The 17,500-nt window shown below is 46.6% G+C and overlaps 1 protein-coding gene across 3 annotated transcripts in view; it reads left to right on the top strand.

The window, feature by feature from the left end:
* Nucleotides 1–17,500, top strand: part of LOC105901022 (roundabout homolog 1-like) — a 184,035-nt gene that overhangs the window by 63,854 nt on the left and 102,681 nt on the right. For all 3 annotated transcript variants that reach the window (XM_031571825.2, XM_031571826.2, XM_031571827.2), the window contains one exon: nucleotides 8,873–9,199. In XM_031571825.2, the coding sequence (XP_031427685.1) occupies nucleotides 8,873–9,199 (327 nt within the window). The remainder of the gene's footprint in view (nucleotides 1–8,872; nucleotides 9,200–17,500) is intronic.

Consider the following 17,500-nt stretch of genomic DNA (forward strand, 5'->3'; position numbering starts at 1 on the left):
GTGGCAGAGCAAAGGCTACGCTTGACTTATCAAAGGGCAGGGGCGGGATACTCTGCGAGGTGACTCAAATGGTTTGAGACGTCGACGTTGGCCTTAAACGTGTGTTTGACTCCTAATGAGGCCGGCTGTGGGTTTTTTGGGTGGCTGGAGACTTGAAGAGGTTTTTTCGCGTCGTCCCGGGCAGTGCAGGAGGACATGAATATTGCAAGGGTGTCTTATCGCCCCGGAAACGCTGCGTGGTTGCAGATCGGAGGCCCCCTTTTGATGTTTTTTTGCTGAATCCACACTTGCAGGAACTCATTAAAAAAATGTTGGCCGAGGAAGAGAGCGAGAGAGAGGTAAAAAAAAAAAAAAAAAACATCTCCTGGAAAGAGAGAGATACTTAAATAGGCTTATTAAGTCCACTCGTCCGCTCTCATCTGTTCCAGGAGTCCTTCCCTTAGTATCTGTCCTCTAATCTCCTCTGCACACAAAGCACTGGAACACTCACTCTGCTTTGGTTGCATATATTTATTTATTTCAACTTTTTTTTTATCACTTTTCCCTCACTGCCCTCCCTGTCACTTGCTTTTGGAGAGTGGAGTGGTGTTGAACTCTTTCCCCCCCTAGAAAGGGTTCTGTTTCTCTTCCTCGGTTCCTGTCAGTGAGCGGCTCTGTAAACACTCTTTGGAGTGCTGGGGATGTTGTGTAAGTATAGGGTACTAAGGGTTCCTGTTGGCTGGGTAGACAACACACAGAGCACATTGCTCTCTCTCCCTCTCCCCATTACAGCAGCCAGTGCTCCATAACATTCCTGTTACGTGACCTAAAACCCAATTAGCCCAGACCTTTTCCTCTGTCTCTTCTATTTTTTCTTTTCCTTCTTTCCACTCTTTTTTCTTCTCTCGTCACCTCAGGTTATGTTTTCAAAATGCAGACATGGTATTTATTCAAGTCACCATCGTGGGTCTTGCTGACATTAGGTCTGCCTGGCCTAGATTTGCAGGTGTGTGTGTGTGTGTGTGTGTGTGTGTGTGTGTGTGTGTGTGTGTGTGTGTGTGTGTGTGTGTGTGTGTGTGTGTGTGTGTGTGTGTGTGTGTGTGTGTGTGTGTGTGTGTGTGTGTGTGTGTGTGGTGACTCGAAAGTCTCCGTGATCTGACTGTGCCACTGCGGAGGCTTTGGCTGCCGCTTTCTCCAGACAGGTGATGTTATTAGTAGAACAGCCGCAGCAACAACAGCCAGCCACAAATCCCCTTCAGCCCATTAAAATGGAGTATTGTAATCCTGGATCAAGCCCCCTGGATCACAAGCCACTTGCAATACAGGCATTTATGGACAAATGGGATTGGGCCTAACAAGCACTTCTCCGCGACTTTGTGCTTTTTAAGGCATGGATGTCTGAATGAATTAAGAAGGGTGATTTTATTGTAGGGGCAAATTATATTTAAATGTAGTCCACATGATAACAGAGTGTTTTGAAAACAAACAACAATTCCTTTGTGTCTTCAAAAAGATTTGCATCCACACAGCTTTTTGTGAGCTCATCTGTGTCTACACTGAAATGCAAAAACGAGTGAAAACGCTGTTGCTAGGCTCGGTCGTTTTAAAATCACATTTCTTGGTTATGTTGCAAGTTATAGCCTACAACTAAAGATGATTAATATCAAAGCAATGACACTCCGAGATGAGATAAATCCTATAAATCGTTTATCAGCTAAATGTGGTTTGGGCAAACAGTATTTCCCCGGTGAAGAGAAGGCTCTGGGGCTGACGTTGCCGATAGATTACATCCTCCCTGTAGAAATAGGACAAATTGGCTGACAACCATGATGTGTCTGACAATCAAAAATAGATTTAATATTCGTTGCCCCTGAGGATGTGGTGGAGGCTTTGGAGGGCGGAGCTCAGCCTGAAGCTTCAATGAATGAAAGGTGATTGGATAAAGTTGGGGTCTTGTCGTCATTGTTTTCCAAAAACTCCATTTTGGCCAGTCCACACGGCGACGTAAGGGCTGCACAGGCTCCACTCTGTCACCTGTTTTCAAAACGGTGTGTGTGTGTGCATGCGTGTGTGCATGCGTGCGTGCGTGTGTGCTACAGAGAAAGACAGGGAGAAGGAGATTGTGTGGAAAAGTATCACTTAAGGCACATACACCATGTTGAGGTTCAGGAAAGGTTTATGGGCTCGGTATCTGTGTGCATGGTGTGTTTAGGGGTGAGTATGGGAGTATACCCTCGTCAGCCCTAGTTGCCACTCTGAGCCTTGAGGTCTTCTCTTATCATGGGACTGGGAGCAACACATTCTCTGTCAGTGACGTTTAGCTTAAAGGAGTGAGACAGAAAAACAGAGAAAGAGGGAGAGAAAGAGCATCGAGAGAGAACGGACAGATCCGATTACATCTGTGCTTTTTGTGCACTCCGGACTGACCGGACACACACCCCTCACCGGTAATCACCCTGTCACTTCAGGCCAAGATCATCCTTGTCTTCATTCAGACTGTTTGGTACAGAGGCACACCCTCTAGCTTGGTGATGTCATAATGGACTCGCCAAAGGTGACCAGTAGGTCACAACATTCCAGAGGTGTCAATCAAAAACATGAGACAAAAGCAACAAGAACCTCAAAAAGAAAAGGCGAGACAATTAAGTGCATTTTGTGTGCAAAGAAATGTCCCATTGAGGCTTCCGTAAGTGTGAGTCAAACAAGTCAAATTCTGACTCACAGGCTTGTCAGAGAGCAGCATTGTTACTAAATCTCCTTTTTCTCTTCATCAACGGATCGTGTCTCACATTTCGTTTCCCGTACCTGTGGGTTTGTGTGTGTGTGTGTGTGTGTGTGTGTGTGTGTGTGTGTGTGTGTGTGTGTGTGTGTGTTTACCTGGCTGAGAGAGCTCGTTTTTCACAGTGGGAAGGTCGTTCACGGAGCATTGATGGCAGTGTTTGTGATTTGTGGTTGATATCTCATCTGCTAAAGTGGTGTGTTTGTGGCACTGGCACAAAATGTTGGGCCAACACTCCCTTCTTTTTTATTTTTTTGTGTTCAGAGGAGAAAGAAGAGATGGTAAAAGTCGTAGACCACCAGCCGTGCCAGAAAAAGAAACATGTTTTTATAAACCTGCACACACACACACACAAACAATAAAACCTGACATACCAGCACATTTCTTTTCTCTGTGTCTCTCTTCTCTTCTTCTCTCATTCTCCGTCTCTCTTCAATTCATCTCTCTCTCGCTCACTTTCTCTCTCATAGAAACACATGCAGTGTTGAGACTCGCAAGGCAGGAGGTGTAATAGATACTGTTGTTTATGCCGGGCTGGTGTGTGTTTGGACTGGCACTCTCATTCCACAGTGAGGGAATGATGATGAGACTGCAGGAGATGGGACTTGGGGGCCAGACCTGGGCCAGATGTGGGACAGACGTGGGCCATACGTGGGCAAGACGTGGGCAGGCTCTGCCACAGACCCCTCCCAGAGTGAACTGGAATGAGCTACTTGGTTTGGAAGATTTGGCCATGAGCTGGTAGAGTTGCTGTTTCTCACCACTGCTATCTCTTTGTGACAGGAGTCCATTTGTATATTTTGGTGTGTTTGCGAGTGAGTGAGTGAGTGAGTGAGTGAGTGAGTGAGTGAGTGTGTGTGTGAGAGTGAGTGTGTGTGTTGTTCTTTATTTATACGTGCTTGTGTGCCTGTGTATGTCCTAAAATTGTCATCTATTTTTATTTTTGATAAACCGGAGTTTACGGTTGTTGTTTTTGTAAAACCCATTTGCACGCATGTTGTTCTGTTTGGTGCACCACACACAAGCATGTGTAGGTGTGGTGTGTGAGCACTCTGTCAGCTTCTGGGCTTCTGCTGCTTTGCAGATAAGCCTTCTCACAGTCTTTCTCTGCCTATCTCTCTCTCTCTCTCTCTCTCTCTCCCTTTCTCTCTCTCTCTCTCTCTAGCTTAATTTCTCTCTCTTTCACTCTTCCTCTCACTCACTCTGCTTCTCTCTCTCTCCATCTCTCTGGTTCTTTCCTCTTTCTCTCTCTCTTTTCTCTCACTCTGTCTTTCCCTCTCTTTCCTAGACTGTCTTTTTTCCCCTCTCTCTCCTTTTCTCTCTCTCCCTCAGTCTCTTCTCCTTTTTTCTGTTTCCTCTCTCCTCTCTCTCTCTCTCTTTCTCTCTCTCCGTGGTCAGTGGTAGCCCCACCTGTAGCGAGGTGATAGGGCTCCTCAGTGATACCCTCTCATCTCCCTCCGGCTCCGGCCCAACACAATTAACCAGCAGGAAAAAAACAAGCAGTTCCGCACCACACCGGGCAACCCCCCCCACCCCAATCCTCTCCTGTCCTCGGCCAGCCCCTAAAACACACAACGGAGGATTATTTCCACTCATTTCTATTCAGTTGCACTGGAAACACGTGTGAGTTTCTCCTGGGGGGGAACAGATACGGAGCTTTGGCAGGAGCGGCGTTCTTGTGTGCGCTTGTGTGCATGCATTCGTGTGTGTGTGTGTTTGCATTTGGTGTTCATTTGTTTGATTGTGTGGTGTGTGTTTGTATGTGTGCAGGCTGTGTGGGTATGAGTGTGTGTGTGTGTTGTGTGTGTGTGTGTGTGTGTGTGTGTGGTGTGTGTGTTGTGGTGTGTGTGTGTGTGTGTGTATGTGTGCAGGCTGTGTGTGTATGAGTGTGCGTGTGTATGTGTGTGTGTGTGTGTGCAGGCTGTGTGCGTATGAGTGTGCGTGCGTGTGTGAGAGCAGGAAAGCAACTCCCCCACCTGAAAAATGAAATCATTGGATTGTTACCTCTTCCTGTTAATTTGCGGTGGAGTTTGATCGCTTTGGTCCAATCTATTGACTCATTTCATATCAGTGGTGAGTCAAGCTGTAGATATTATACATTCGCCAGGAAAGAGTCTTATTGGAAAACAGGGGAGATAATTGTGCAGAGTGTGTATGTGTGTGTTTGTGTGTGTGGGTGCTCGCATTCATATTGATCTCACTTAGATAAGGCTCACGCTCTACCTCCTGTTAAATGATTAAGTTTGTGTGTGTGTACGTGTGTGTGTTTGTGTGTGTGTGAGAGAGAGAGAGAGAGAGAAAGAGAAAGAGAAAGAGAGATATATTGAGGCTGCCTGTAAGCCATGGTCAATTGATCTGAATGCTGCCTCCTCTATCTTTCCCAGCAGCAGGAGGTTGCTATATATAGTCTGTTAACTGGGAAAGGAAGAACTGATGAGGAATAAACTGAATCAATCATTTTATACTGATACTGTTTTAACCCACAAATTCAGGGACTCTGGGCTCAGGAAAAAGTCCCACACACAAACACACAAATATATCCACACACACATACACACTCACACACACACACACACACACACACACACACACACACACACACACACACACGCACGCACACACACGCACACACACACGCACACACAACACAACACACACCACACACACACCACACACACCCACACACACACAAATATATCCACACACACACACACACAAACACACAAATATATCCACACACACACACACACACACACTCACACACACACACACACACACACACACACACACACACACACACACACACACACAGGCACTCAGTGTGACGTATGTACAGCTCTGAGGTAGGTCCCTGAGTGTGTTTTCTTTGCTGGCTGATGCCATGGTACCCCACCGCTGTCTCTGATATTAAAACAACCCATCTCCAGCGAGACGCCCTGCACGTCAGAGTGCACCCCCCCCTCCCCTCCTGCCTGCCATCGCCACATGAAAGCCCAGTGAAATCACATCCTTCCCTTGGCAGCTCTATAAAACAGGTAGAATACCCCCGTACGAATGGGAGCAATTACCGGACAGTAATCTTCTGTCCCTCCCTCTCTCCCTAGCTCCCCCCCCTCTCTCACTTCCCCTCCTCCTCTGTGTCTATCCCTCTCTCTCGTGCATCATCTGGTTTTAGTCTTTCCCCACAAATTCCTTCACATTACCAAAATACCCCCCTCCCCCCTGTGACACAGATACACATTAGACTCATGCTCACCCTCTCTCACATGCACATCCACATGTCCACTCACACGCATACATACACACACGCACATTGACCCCCCCCCCCCACCACCACCACACACCACACACACACACACACACACACATTTGGACGCACACACACAAACGCTTACACACTTAAGCCCACTCAGCATAAAGTGGATCCGTCCAGCCTTTAAATGTACGTACAGCCCCTAAAACTGTGCAGTGAAACAGCTGGTTGGCAGCCAGAGGGGTTGCTGTTTTCTTTTTTATTTGGGAGGATTTGTTTCCCACTGGCTGGGCAGCGATGTGAGCTGGAAACTAACTGGGAGCTAAAAATGGCCCCAGTAGACCAAGTTCAAGCCGGTCCCAACAAACTGTAATCAGTGAAGAGATAGGTCGTCATGGTCACGGTCAGGCTAACGGGTCGAAAAAATGGCAGTGCGATAGCAGCTCAGTTCATAGCCATTCTGGGATTATTTTGGAGTTAGTCATTGTATCTGGTCACACTGGGACCTGATTAAGTGCTTAATTACCCCATGGGTTAACCATGCATGATGCTATAGAATTAGACACCTGGTATGATCTTGCGTGTTAACCTTGGTAGGTACACACATGTCTTCATGAACACACCAACCTAAGAGAACATCTGTGCAGCCACACAAATGTGTACACACACACACACACACACACACACACACACACAGATGCATACACACAAAAACACACACACACACAGATGATGTACATACACACATAGGCACACACAGACTCATACCACCTAGCAGCGGTAGTGGGCAATGGTGTAAGCAACGCCCTCTGTGGTGATGGATGAAGCCTTGAGCAGGGATCCAGAGGCTCGTTTTGTATGTGTGTGTGTGTGTGTGTGTGTGTGTGTGTGTGTGTGTGTGTGTGTGTGTGTGTGTGTGTGTGTGTGTGCGTGTGTGCGTGTGTGTGTGTGTGTGTGTGTCTGCGTGCACACTCGCACTAGCTCATATGTGTGCCTCTACCTACTACCCCTCCAGTGTCATAATTAATCTTCCCCGAAGAGCTCACAGCCGACGCCAGTAGCCAGGAAAATGTGCTACACTCTGCAGCTTTGCCCACTTACTTTGCGGAATATAAATGTGTAATTCCTTGAAGAAATAGCTCCTGCTCACCATCCTGATAGATGTTTTTTAAAAAAGGAAATAATTTAGACCTGATTGCAGAACACGCTGCTACATCAAAGGGGCCTTTAATAAAACATACCACGCATGACGGTGTAGTTTCATCTCTCTCTTCTTTTTTTTTTAAGAAGAAAAAAAAAAAAACACTCACCTTAGAAATGAAGAAACGAGCAAACGTGCCAGAGATATTCCATCAAGGTTGTAAGGGCGTGCCGTGGAGACCAAAGGGCATCATCACATTACCGCGGCGACCACAGGATCAAAGTGTTCGGTGGAGGCTTCTCACAAATGGAACCTGATTAAAGGGGCAGAGTCAGGTGCCTTCATGGTTCACCTGAACTAAAAAAGATTCCATTCGATTATTTCTCCAACTGCTTCTGCAAGCGGCAACAGCTTTGTAAATTATAAAGCTTTTTTTAAAGAGTGGTTTAGACATTTTTCTTATGATGTTTTATATTCGAGTGCCATGGCATTATATATATATATATATATATATATATATATATATATACACACACACACACACACACACACACACACACACACACAATGTGGATGAAGCCAGAAGGTCTTTGATGAGAGAATACTTCAGATCTGAAGAAAATAGACAGTATTAACTATTTACTGGACTAAATACTAGAAAATAGTGACACGTATAGATTCTGGACCGGTGTGTAGGTTTTAGACGGCAGAAAAAAAAATCTGAACATTTGTTCAGTTACCATAATGTATGTTGAGTGACTCCGGTGGGACCTTAATGTTTTGTTAAGGTGTCTGTGTCCATTAACTTAATAATAATTAAGACCTGGCAGTAATTATAGCATTAAGTGACATTGTGATTGATTAAATATGCATACCCACCAAAGGATTCCTGCAATAAATCAAATTAATGTGGATGCTATGATTGGTTCCGGTCTTGCTTCTTGCTCATAGCACTTATGATGGAGCACACCCTACGTGACATAAATATGACAGTGAACGTTTTGTCTGTGTGTACGTGTGTGTGTGTGTGAGTGTGTGAGTGTGTGTGTGTGTGTGTTAGTGTGAGTGGCTCTGAGTGATAAAAACAAGGATAATAGCAGCAGAGCCAGAGACAAAGACATGAGCAGCAAGAAAATAAGCGACCACGTGCATCCACTGGCGAGCTTCTCGGAGAACTAACTTAATTAATCTTAGACATCACGGGCGTCCTACATGCAATACGACATGATTAATCTAGCCTGCATGGAGGATGGGTGTAATAAGGAGAACATGCTCCCTCAGCACGCTCCCTTAAGAAGGGGGATGGGGGCGGCTGGTGGGGGGGGGGGGGGGGGGGGAGGCAAGGAGGAACTCATCCACAAGACAGTGTCACGCTGGAAAAGACTACTTTTGGACATTTGCAGCCAATTAGGTGCTTCCTCACTACTGTGCTGTCTGGCTGATTGTGGCATAATGGTCCGAGAAAGAAACTACGTTTCTACAATTATGTTGCTATTCAGTGTCTGAGCTGTATACAATGGTGTTTAAAATGACGACGTAATGCAGTGTTTTTATCACTATTTCCCATCGCTTCTCCCCCTCTCTCTTCTGGTACTGCGTGGCCTATGGCTCATGATCAACTTTCTGAATGCCAAAGAAGAAGAAGAATGTGAAATAATGAATAACTGTTCTCTTCTTCTCTTCTTTTCTTCCTCCTCTTCCTCCCCCGCTCTCTCCTCAGGCTCGCGGCTGCGTCAGGAGGACGCTCCTCCCCGGATCGTGGAGCACCCCTCTGACCTGATCGTGTCCAAGGGGGAGCCGGCCACCCTCAACTGCAAGGCGGAGGGGCGCCCCGCTCCCACGGTGGAGTGGTACAAGGACGGCGAGCGGGTGGAGACGGACCGGGACAACCCGCGCTCCCACCGCATGCTGCTGCCCAGCGGCTCGCTCTTCTTCCTGCGCATCGTCCACGGCCGCCGCAGCAAGCCCGACGACGGGAGCTACGTGTGCGTGGCGCGGAACTACCTCGGCGAGGCTGTGAGTCACAACGCGTCGCTGGAAGTAGCCAGTAAGTGCTCAGCTCTTTCTCTGGTGGCTTTTTTCCACTGATGTCACCACTAGTCTGTATGGAGGCCGATCCATAGGGGGGGGGGGAGAGATACCAAAGTGTTCTGCTGGGATTTTGTTTCATTGCATGAAACAGAGAAGGAACATGATACCAAGTGTTTTTACTCAGTTTGAGCATGGCTCTGGTTCATATCGTCATCAGACGGACCGGGAAAACAGAAGATTCTGCGCTAGGCCCGTAATGATACCCACGACCGTGAGGCTGAACAGAACCATAATGACATGATCCCGAGTTCCCTGGTCCAAACAGGACCATAATAACATGGAACTCTGACCACAGGGCCAAAATGAGCTGGCTGCTGGTGAAGCGTGTCTGCTGGGGCACGAGCGACTCAAACCCTGTCTCGCTTCCAGAGAAGGCTCTGGCTTTTATTTTTTATATCAGGGGCATCCGAGGCCACTGAGTAGCAACAGTGACCCATTTCTCAATATTCTTAGAAAGCACTTTTTTTAGTCTGGCAATTTCGTTGTCGGAACGGTCAAAATTGAAATTTGCTGCAGTACGGCTCTGTAATAGCCAGGCTGAGTTCTCTGAATTTGATGCCATTCCTGCTACCAAGCCTGACCAATGAGAACATGAGATACTGAACAGGCTCTCCCCATTGCTTTATTTTGCTCTACTGTACCTTTTTAATATAAAGGTAGTGTTTGCCAAGAAAAGGAAACAAATTGATTAAGATCCATTTTGAGGCAGTTATGAATCCGGGCCAGTAATTTCACATCTTGCCTAGTCATATGCCCCGACCAGCACTGTGTCTGATTGCACTGGGGTGCTACGCTATAAGAGGCCTCTCTCTTTGTGTTAGCGGCTCATCTTCATAACTCTTAATAGACTTCTTTAACAGTCTGCTGAGTTGGGCATTGTGCTTGCCGCTAGAATTCATTAGGGTTCTTGTTCTTGCTGCGTGTGTTTTTTTCACACTTCTTGAGCTGCGGGTTATCTGGGGTGAAGTGTTAAGCTGGCTCTATGCGGTGTCAACGGCGCAGTGTAAACAGCCGGTGCCTTTTGCTTACTGGGGGGAAAACTGAGAGCTTCCGCCCTGATTTTTGGTTGGACTCAGTAATGGATTTCTAATGGGTTTATATCCAGTTTTATCCCCCATCTAACCTCTGCAAACATCATCAGAGGCCGCTGGACTTTACTCTAATCCCCCTCTCTGAGTTTGTTTCTCTCTCCCTCTTTCTCGCTCTTTCCCTTTCTCTTCCCCCTCAACTGCTTCCTCTCTCTCTCTCCGTCTTTCTCTCTTAGACTCTTGACCTCTCTCTCCCACGGCACCACTTTCAGTCATTGTCTCATCATAAGTCCATTTGCAAAATTAGAATAACAATGGGCACTTATTATGGAGAGGCATCATCCCCCCCCCCTTCAGTCTCTATGTATCCAGTGCTGTTTATAACACTGACAAATAAATCCCCCTGTTAGCCAGCAGTGAGGCCAGTGCATTAGTGCCATAATCTTTGGCTGCAAACAGTGTGGTGACCCTAATGACCATGGCTACCTAACCGTCTGCTCCGGCTCATCCCCACAAACTCACTGATAAGTATTAGGGTTCACTGTCACGCGAGTCACACACAAACACACACACAGACACACACACAGACACACACACAGACACACAGACACACACACACACACACACACACACACACACACACGCACACTCGCACACACACACACAAACACACACACACACACACACACACACACACACACACACACACACACACACACACACACACACACACACACACACACACACAAACCCAAAAGAGAGAGATAGAGAGAGAGATGTATACATCTCTGTACGTTCAGCGAGAGCATAAAGTAAATAGTCCAAACTGCTCTGTGATGGAGTGGACATATTTACTACAGGTCTCATATTCCTTGATGATATAGTGGGTCTTCCCACTTCCTTGTGTGTTTTAGGGGTGACACATCTGGCCAATCACCATACATTCTTTCCCTTCATTACTGTTCAGTGAAGAAGTCAGAGTGTCCCCAGTGCAGCTGAGGAAACAGTGTGTGTATGTGGACTGCACACGAGTGTCTCAGGCGTGTTTGGAAAAACAACATATCCCAGCAGCCCCCTCTGTCTGTGGGAGCCAGATAAGGGCTTTGTGTCGCCAGTGCAAACCAGTTCAGTGAAGTAGGCTTCTCCGTTCTGTCCTCTGTATACACTCTCACACACACACACACACACACTTATTACACACAATATCACAGTGTCGATCCCTACCATTGGCTGTGAGGAATGTGTTTTCCATCATAGGCTAATTTACCGCAACCTGCACTTAATAGAAACATCAGCAAATCTAATTATGCATTGATGTGCTTGTTTGATCTTTGCCTGGCTGGTGATCAGGTGACCTGTTATGGAATCACATAACCACTTGTCAGCTCACAAACCGTTCACTTGGTCACCAACGCCCTGCCCCCCCCCCCCCACCCCCACACCTCTTTCTCTTACTCTCTCTCACTCTCTCTGTCTCTCTTTAAAATATTCTGGCTCTCCACTTCTCTTTCCGTATTTATTGCTCCCCTGTTTGAGACTCATGAATAAAGTAATAAGACCTTCTGCCCAACCGAACAGAATGTTTGTAAAACTGGATTAGGGGGAGATGCCATGCATTTCTAAGTAAGAATAGCACACTCTTCGCTTAAGACAATACCTCAGCCGGTGCTGAAAAAAGTGTGTGTGTGTTCGGGGAAGCATTTCCCATGAACAGTGTCACAAGACAATGCCTTCAAAACGTGATGACCATGGCAACTAAGCTTTTGCCTCTGAGGTCATACATGCCTGGGATGCATTTTCAGCAATTGGCTTCGATTTGGGAGAGGTATTGGCCTTTGCATTGGAAAGAAAATAGTCATAGCACTGCAAAATAGTTCTACTGACCATTCTCCACTCCTTAATAACAACATTTCTCACAGACAGTCAGTATTTCCTGCTCTGCTTTCAAATGCTGGGCTGCATGGCTCTCTCATTTCTGTGGAACTCCATGTCTTTGCAGAGACAGCGGGTTTGAGGGAGCCAGAGAAGCCTGTTTTGGGTGCTAACTCAAACCATATGATTCTGAGCGAGAACTGGGAAAGCGCTGCCAGACAGAGAGTTGTTCCACTTAGTGCCCATTTATGTCTTAGAATCGGTTCTCCACCTATCAAAGAACCGTGCCATGCTAATGGGCTGTGGCAACAGGCATGCAGTGTTCTTAATGAATCATTAATGGGATGTCATGGGCGGTCTCACTGTTATAGATAGATCCTTACCTTGAGACAGTGTTTTTCCAGTGGAACCCTCCCTGCCTAGCACCTCTATGGAGGCTCCAGTGGAAATCAGTGTTTACTCGTGAGAATATTTGCCTTTCTTTACGTTTATTACAGGGGCGCCCTCGTCCTGCTCTCTCTCTCTCTCTCTCTCTCTCTCTCTCTGTGTGGTCCTCTCTCCACGCCAGCAGGGAAAGAGGAGAGGGATCTCAGGAGAACAGGGCTATATTGCTGCCACTATCTTTTTTTCACCCTCTCGCTGTCTCTTTTTTTTCTCTGTCCCTTTTTTACTCTCTATTTTTCTCTCTGTCTCCTTCATTCTCTCGCTTGTAGTCGCTTGCTCTCTCTTTAACTCTCACTTTTCTCTCTTTCTCTCTCTCCTTTCCTCTTTTTCTCAAACCCTCCCCCCACTTCTTTCTCGCTCTCCTCACTTGTCTCACTCTTTCCTTCATTATTTTTACTGTGTGTAGTATAAGAGCTTGGCCCAGTTTGAGCTCCAGTGTGGGTGGAAGGGGCTTTGCCAGGATTCTGGGACAGGGGGGTGGAATGAAGTAGAGTTTGGGGGAGGAGGGGAAGGAGAGGGGGTTGGTGTCCAGCAAGGCTTGTCCAGACATAGTTTGACAGTTTGAGGCTGTTTTGGGTGTCAGGCATATGCCATGCTGCTCACCTGTCAGGAACAGGGTGTCTGGGCAACAGCTGTGTGTGTTTGTGTGTTTGCGTTTGCGAGTGAGTATGCACCAGCGTTAGTGTGTATATTTGTATAGATTTGTGTGTTGGTCTTTCTCTCTCTCTGTCTACTACTCTCTCTCTCTGTATGTGTGTGTGTGTGTGTGTGTGTGTGTGTGTGTGTGTGTGTGTGTGTGTGTGTGTGTGTGTGTGTGTGTGTGTGTGTGTGTGTTTGGATGCAGGTCAGCAGGTCACTTCTGTCTGGTGCAGAGTTTCCTAACAGGTGTATTGTGTGCGGTGGAAGGTCAATTCTGAAGATCACTTCCCCATTAGACACACTCTCCCTACTGCCTCACCATGACTAGCAGCAGCTCCCCCTGCAAGCTAAGAATACTAAAGGCAGGTGGAGCAAGGTACCTCTAGAAGACCAAGGTCAAGGGGTAGAGTTCAAAGGTGGAAAGTCATTGAAAGGTCACCATGTGGTCATTTTTACACACTTACTACCTGTCTCTGATGGAGTATTTGAAAAAGAAATGGGATCTTTGTAATTCTTATGTCTGTTAACCCAGGACTCTAGTGGGTCCACTTTAGTACACAGTAGTGGGATGTAATGTTATGTGTGGCTGTAATATGCTAAATATCCTACAAACCTGAGTGTCATTTTGAGTCTTAGAGAGGCTTTATACCACCATGTGGCAAAGGCAATTGTCCACTCCAATCAAGTCAAAATGAGTTTATAGCCATTCTATTGAATGTAAACCAATTGATAACACATAAAACTGAATCAGTTAAAAAGAATTGTATTGACTGGTCTAAAGAGGGTGGCAGCTAGACTACTGGAATGTGTGAGCACTGGGAAGAGAGAAAAAAAAGGTTTGAAAGGTCTTTGTGTGTCTTTTCCTATATTATTTACTGGTCTTGCTCCAGCATCATGAATCTACATTTATTATCTACATGCCATTTAAAGAAATTGAATTACAATTTACGAATGTAGTTATGTTCAATTGAACAATCAATGAGGGGCCGGGTAATAGTGGCAGCTCTAGTAGTCTGTGATGTAGTATTGTGTTGTATTGTAGGCGTGGCTGTGGCGTGGCTATGAGTTTTCCAGATGGGTTTGATGACTGGCTGCTGGGGGGAGCATGAATGCTGACACACATCGAACAGTAAGTCAGGGTCGAGCCCGAGGTCAGCTGATACACTCCGGCTGGCTCTCTGATGGCGCGATCAATCACCCCAGGGGTTGGACGGAGCCATCGCTTACCAGAGGTCAAGGGTGCAGAGGTCATGACATGTAGGGCCTGGAGAGATTCTAGAACAGAGAACTTTGTAGTGTGGACCGTGCATGTTAGTGTGAATGTGTGTGTATGAAAGAGATTTAGTGAGTGTGCGTGTTTGTGTGTATAGATGCCTGTGTGAGTATATGTGTGTGTGTGTGAGAGAAATGGTTTTGTGTGTATGTGAATGTGTGTGTCTATGTCTGTGTGCTTGAGATAGCTATCTAGACATTTCTTAACTGATTCAGGTGTAATAGGATTTTATGAGGTTATGTTTAGGCGTATGTACTTTGTTCAGATCTGATTCACTGGTTATTCACTGCATACACTTTTATACTTGCGTGTGGGATGATTATTTGTCATAAGAGGGGATCCAACAGAGGAAATCATTAAGCTGTAATGAACTCACTAACAAGCAGCACAAACAACAGAAAAGGGCTTCTCAGTGTGTCTCTCTATAAAGTGCTCTTAGTTAACTAACTTCCGTGTGTCCTTTATAGAAGGCTTTGAGGTCAGCAGGTTTATGTATCTGTGCGAGAGGAACACAGAAAAATCTGTTGCGTTGAGTGTGTTAATGAGCTGACTGTCATTTGAACTTTGACCCCCGGCTGGTGTTGGCCGTCCGCATCCGGAGGAGAGAGGTCGTGGTGCAAGCCCCTCTTTGTGTTCCTCTACGTGTCTCCTTGCTGCCTTTCATGTTCCCCTACAGCTGCTGGTTTATGGGGTCCTAGGTTCCTCATAAAGTCATGCTTGTTCTTTGTATGTGTGTGTGTGTGTGTGTGTGTGTGTGTGTGTGTGTGTGTGTGTGTGTGTGTGTGTGCACGCTCTCGTGCATGTGTGTGCGTTTGTTGTGGTTCTGGCGGAAGCTTGTGTCTGTGTGTATGTGTGGGTGCGCATTTGTGTGTGTTTTTTGTGTGTGTGTCTATGGGCACATGCTAGTGTGTGCATGTTTGCGTGTGTGTGTTGCATGTGTGTGTGGTGTGTATGTGTGTGTGTTTGTTCAGTGTATGCGTGTAGACTTTTTTTCTCTTTTCTTTCCTCGACTCTATTTTCCTCTACCCTTTTGTGGCCGTCCCCACCCTCTCTCTCCATAATGGACTCGTGCCTTTTATCCTCCACCAATTGAAGCTGGGGAGAAAATGACGGACGTCCTTCAGAGCTCATCAAAGCAGAGAGAGAGCGCTAACTGCAGCTCCAAGTAATCATTACCCCCCCCCCCCCCCTGCCATTTTGTCTCCAGATGAAAACACTGGTCTGTAGGAGATCTGGAGTCTGTGTGTGTGAGTCTGTGTGTGTGTGTGTGTGTGTGTGTGTGTGTGTGTGTGTCTGTGTGTGTGTCTGTGTGTTTAATTCAGTTCAGTTCAGATGACTTCATCACAAAAAGACCAATTCATTTGCAGTTTACCCAGTCTATACCCACACACCTTCAAACTCACAGGCAAGTAGCTATATGTCAGTGGCCACGGATCAGCAGTCATCAGGTCAGCAGTATGACAGGAAGCATAAAATGAATATGTCAAATAAATGAAGGAATAAAATAGATGAGATACAATAATATAAAATAGTAATTTTCATAGTTATACATATTGATAAATGGTCATTTAACAGCCATAGGCCTGACAGCCTGATGGAATTAAGGACTTGAAGAAGCGGTTTGATCTCCTAGGGGGGACATTATACCACTGGCCTGAGGGCATTACAGTGAATTCACTTTGTGTGTGTGTGTGTGTGTGTTTGAGAGAGAGAGTTTTTGTGGCTGATTCTTCAGGTCCGCCCCATTGGGAATCGGAGGAAGCAGGACGTTGTTTTTTGACACTTCGACTCAAACCTTTCTCTTAATTAAAACACCAACCAGAAACAGGAACAGCTGGAGGGTCTCTGTATGTGTGTGTGTGTGTGTGTGTGTGTGTGTGTGTGTGTTTGTGTGTGTGTGCAAGTATGTTTATGTATGCTTGTGTGCACACATGATCTAACGTTCATTTAGATTCATGCAGGCTGTGTGCATGTGTGTGTATGCCTGTATGCCTGTGTGCGTGTTTGTGTGTGCATGTGTGTCCTGTGTGTGTGTGTGTGTGTCTGTGTGTGTGTGCGTGCTACTCCTTTATAATACAGACAGATTAGCGTCTATAATTTGCTAATGAGCAGTTATCCACATTGTAGTGGATCACAATGCCTGCTGCATTCACAGCACTGCAGACTGGCAGGAGACCCTGAGACAACTGGCAGTGATTGAGAGATTGAGCAATGGAGAAGGAGAGCTGGATGGGAATGCATTAAGATAGTGAACTAAAATGAAAGGGAAAGGATGGAGGGAGACAAAGAGAGTGAGGGAGGGAGAGAAAGAGAGAGAACAGGCTCTGCCTGGTTGTTTTTGAGGATAGAGAGAGAGAGAAGAGAGAGAGAGAGAGAGAGAGAAAGAGTTGTTGTTTAGGAGCGCGGGGAGAAGTGACACCGGGAGACAGTGACAGATGTAGCGCCTCACGGAACCTGAAGCGTGACCGCCAGGACCAGATCCGCTGCAGTAAGCAGAAACAGCCTGGACGACGACAGGATCTGTGCTTCAGAGGAGAGAGGGAGGAAAAGATGAGAGAGAGAAAAGAGTGGAAGAGAGAGAGAGGGAGAAAAATAAAAAAGTGGGAGAGTAAGGGACATAAATAGAATAAAGGTAAAGAGTGGAATAGAGAGAGCGAACGAGGAGAAAAAATGAATGACATGTAACCTACTTCCCATCTAATAAATGTCGGACAGGACACTCAGCGTTTTTTCCCCCGCGCTGGTCGGCCAGTGAGGGGCCGGGGGCCTTGATGGGACGCGGGGAAATGAACAGGCGTCCTCTTGACCCCGGCCCGTTGATTCAATCACGCCGCTCTTTATTGAGGTGAAGGGAAAGTCAGTGGCGGCCAGCCCCAGAGGTTATTGGCTGCCGTGCTCTTTCTCTTTTTTCCCGAGGTCCCTCCGTATCGGAGAGAAACAAACGGCCGGGCTCATCAGATAAAGCACTCGGGAGGGGAGGGGGAGGGGAGGGTGGGGTGGT

Source organism: Clupea harengus, chromosome 8, assembly GCF_900700415.2.
Source record: "Clupea harengus chromosome 8, Ch_v2.0.2, whole genome shotgun sequence".
In the NCBI taxonomy this organism is placed as follows: domain Eukaryota; kingdom Metazoa; phylum Chordata; class Actinopteri; order Clupeiformes; family Clupeidae; genus Clupea; species Clupea harengus.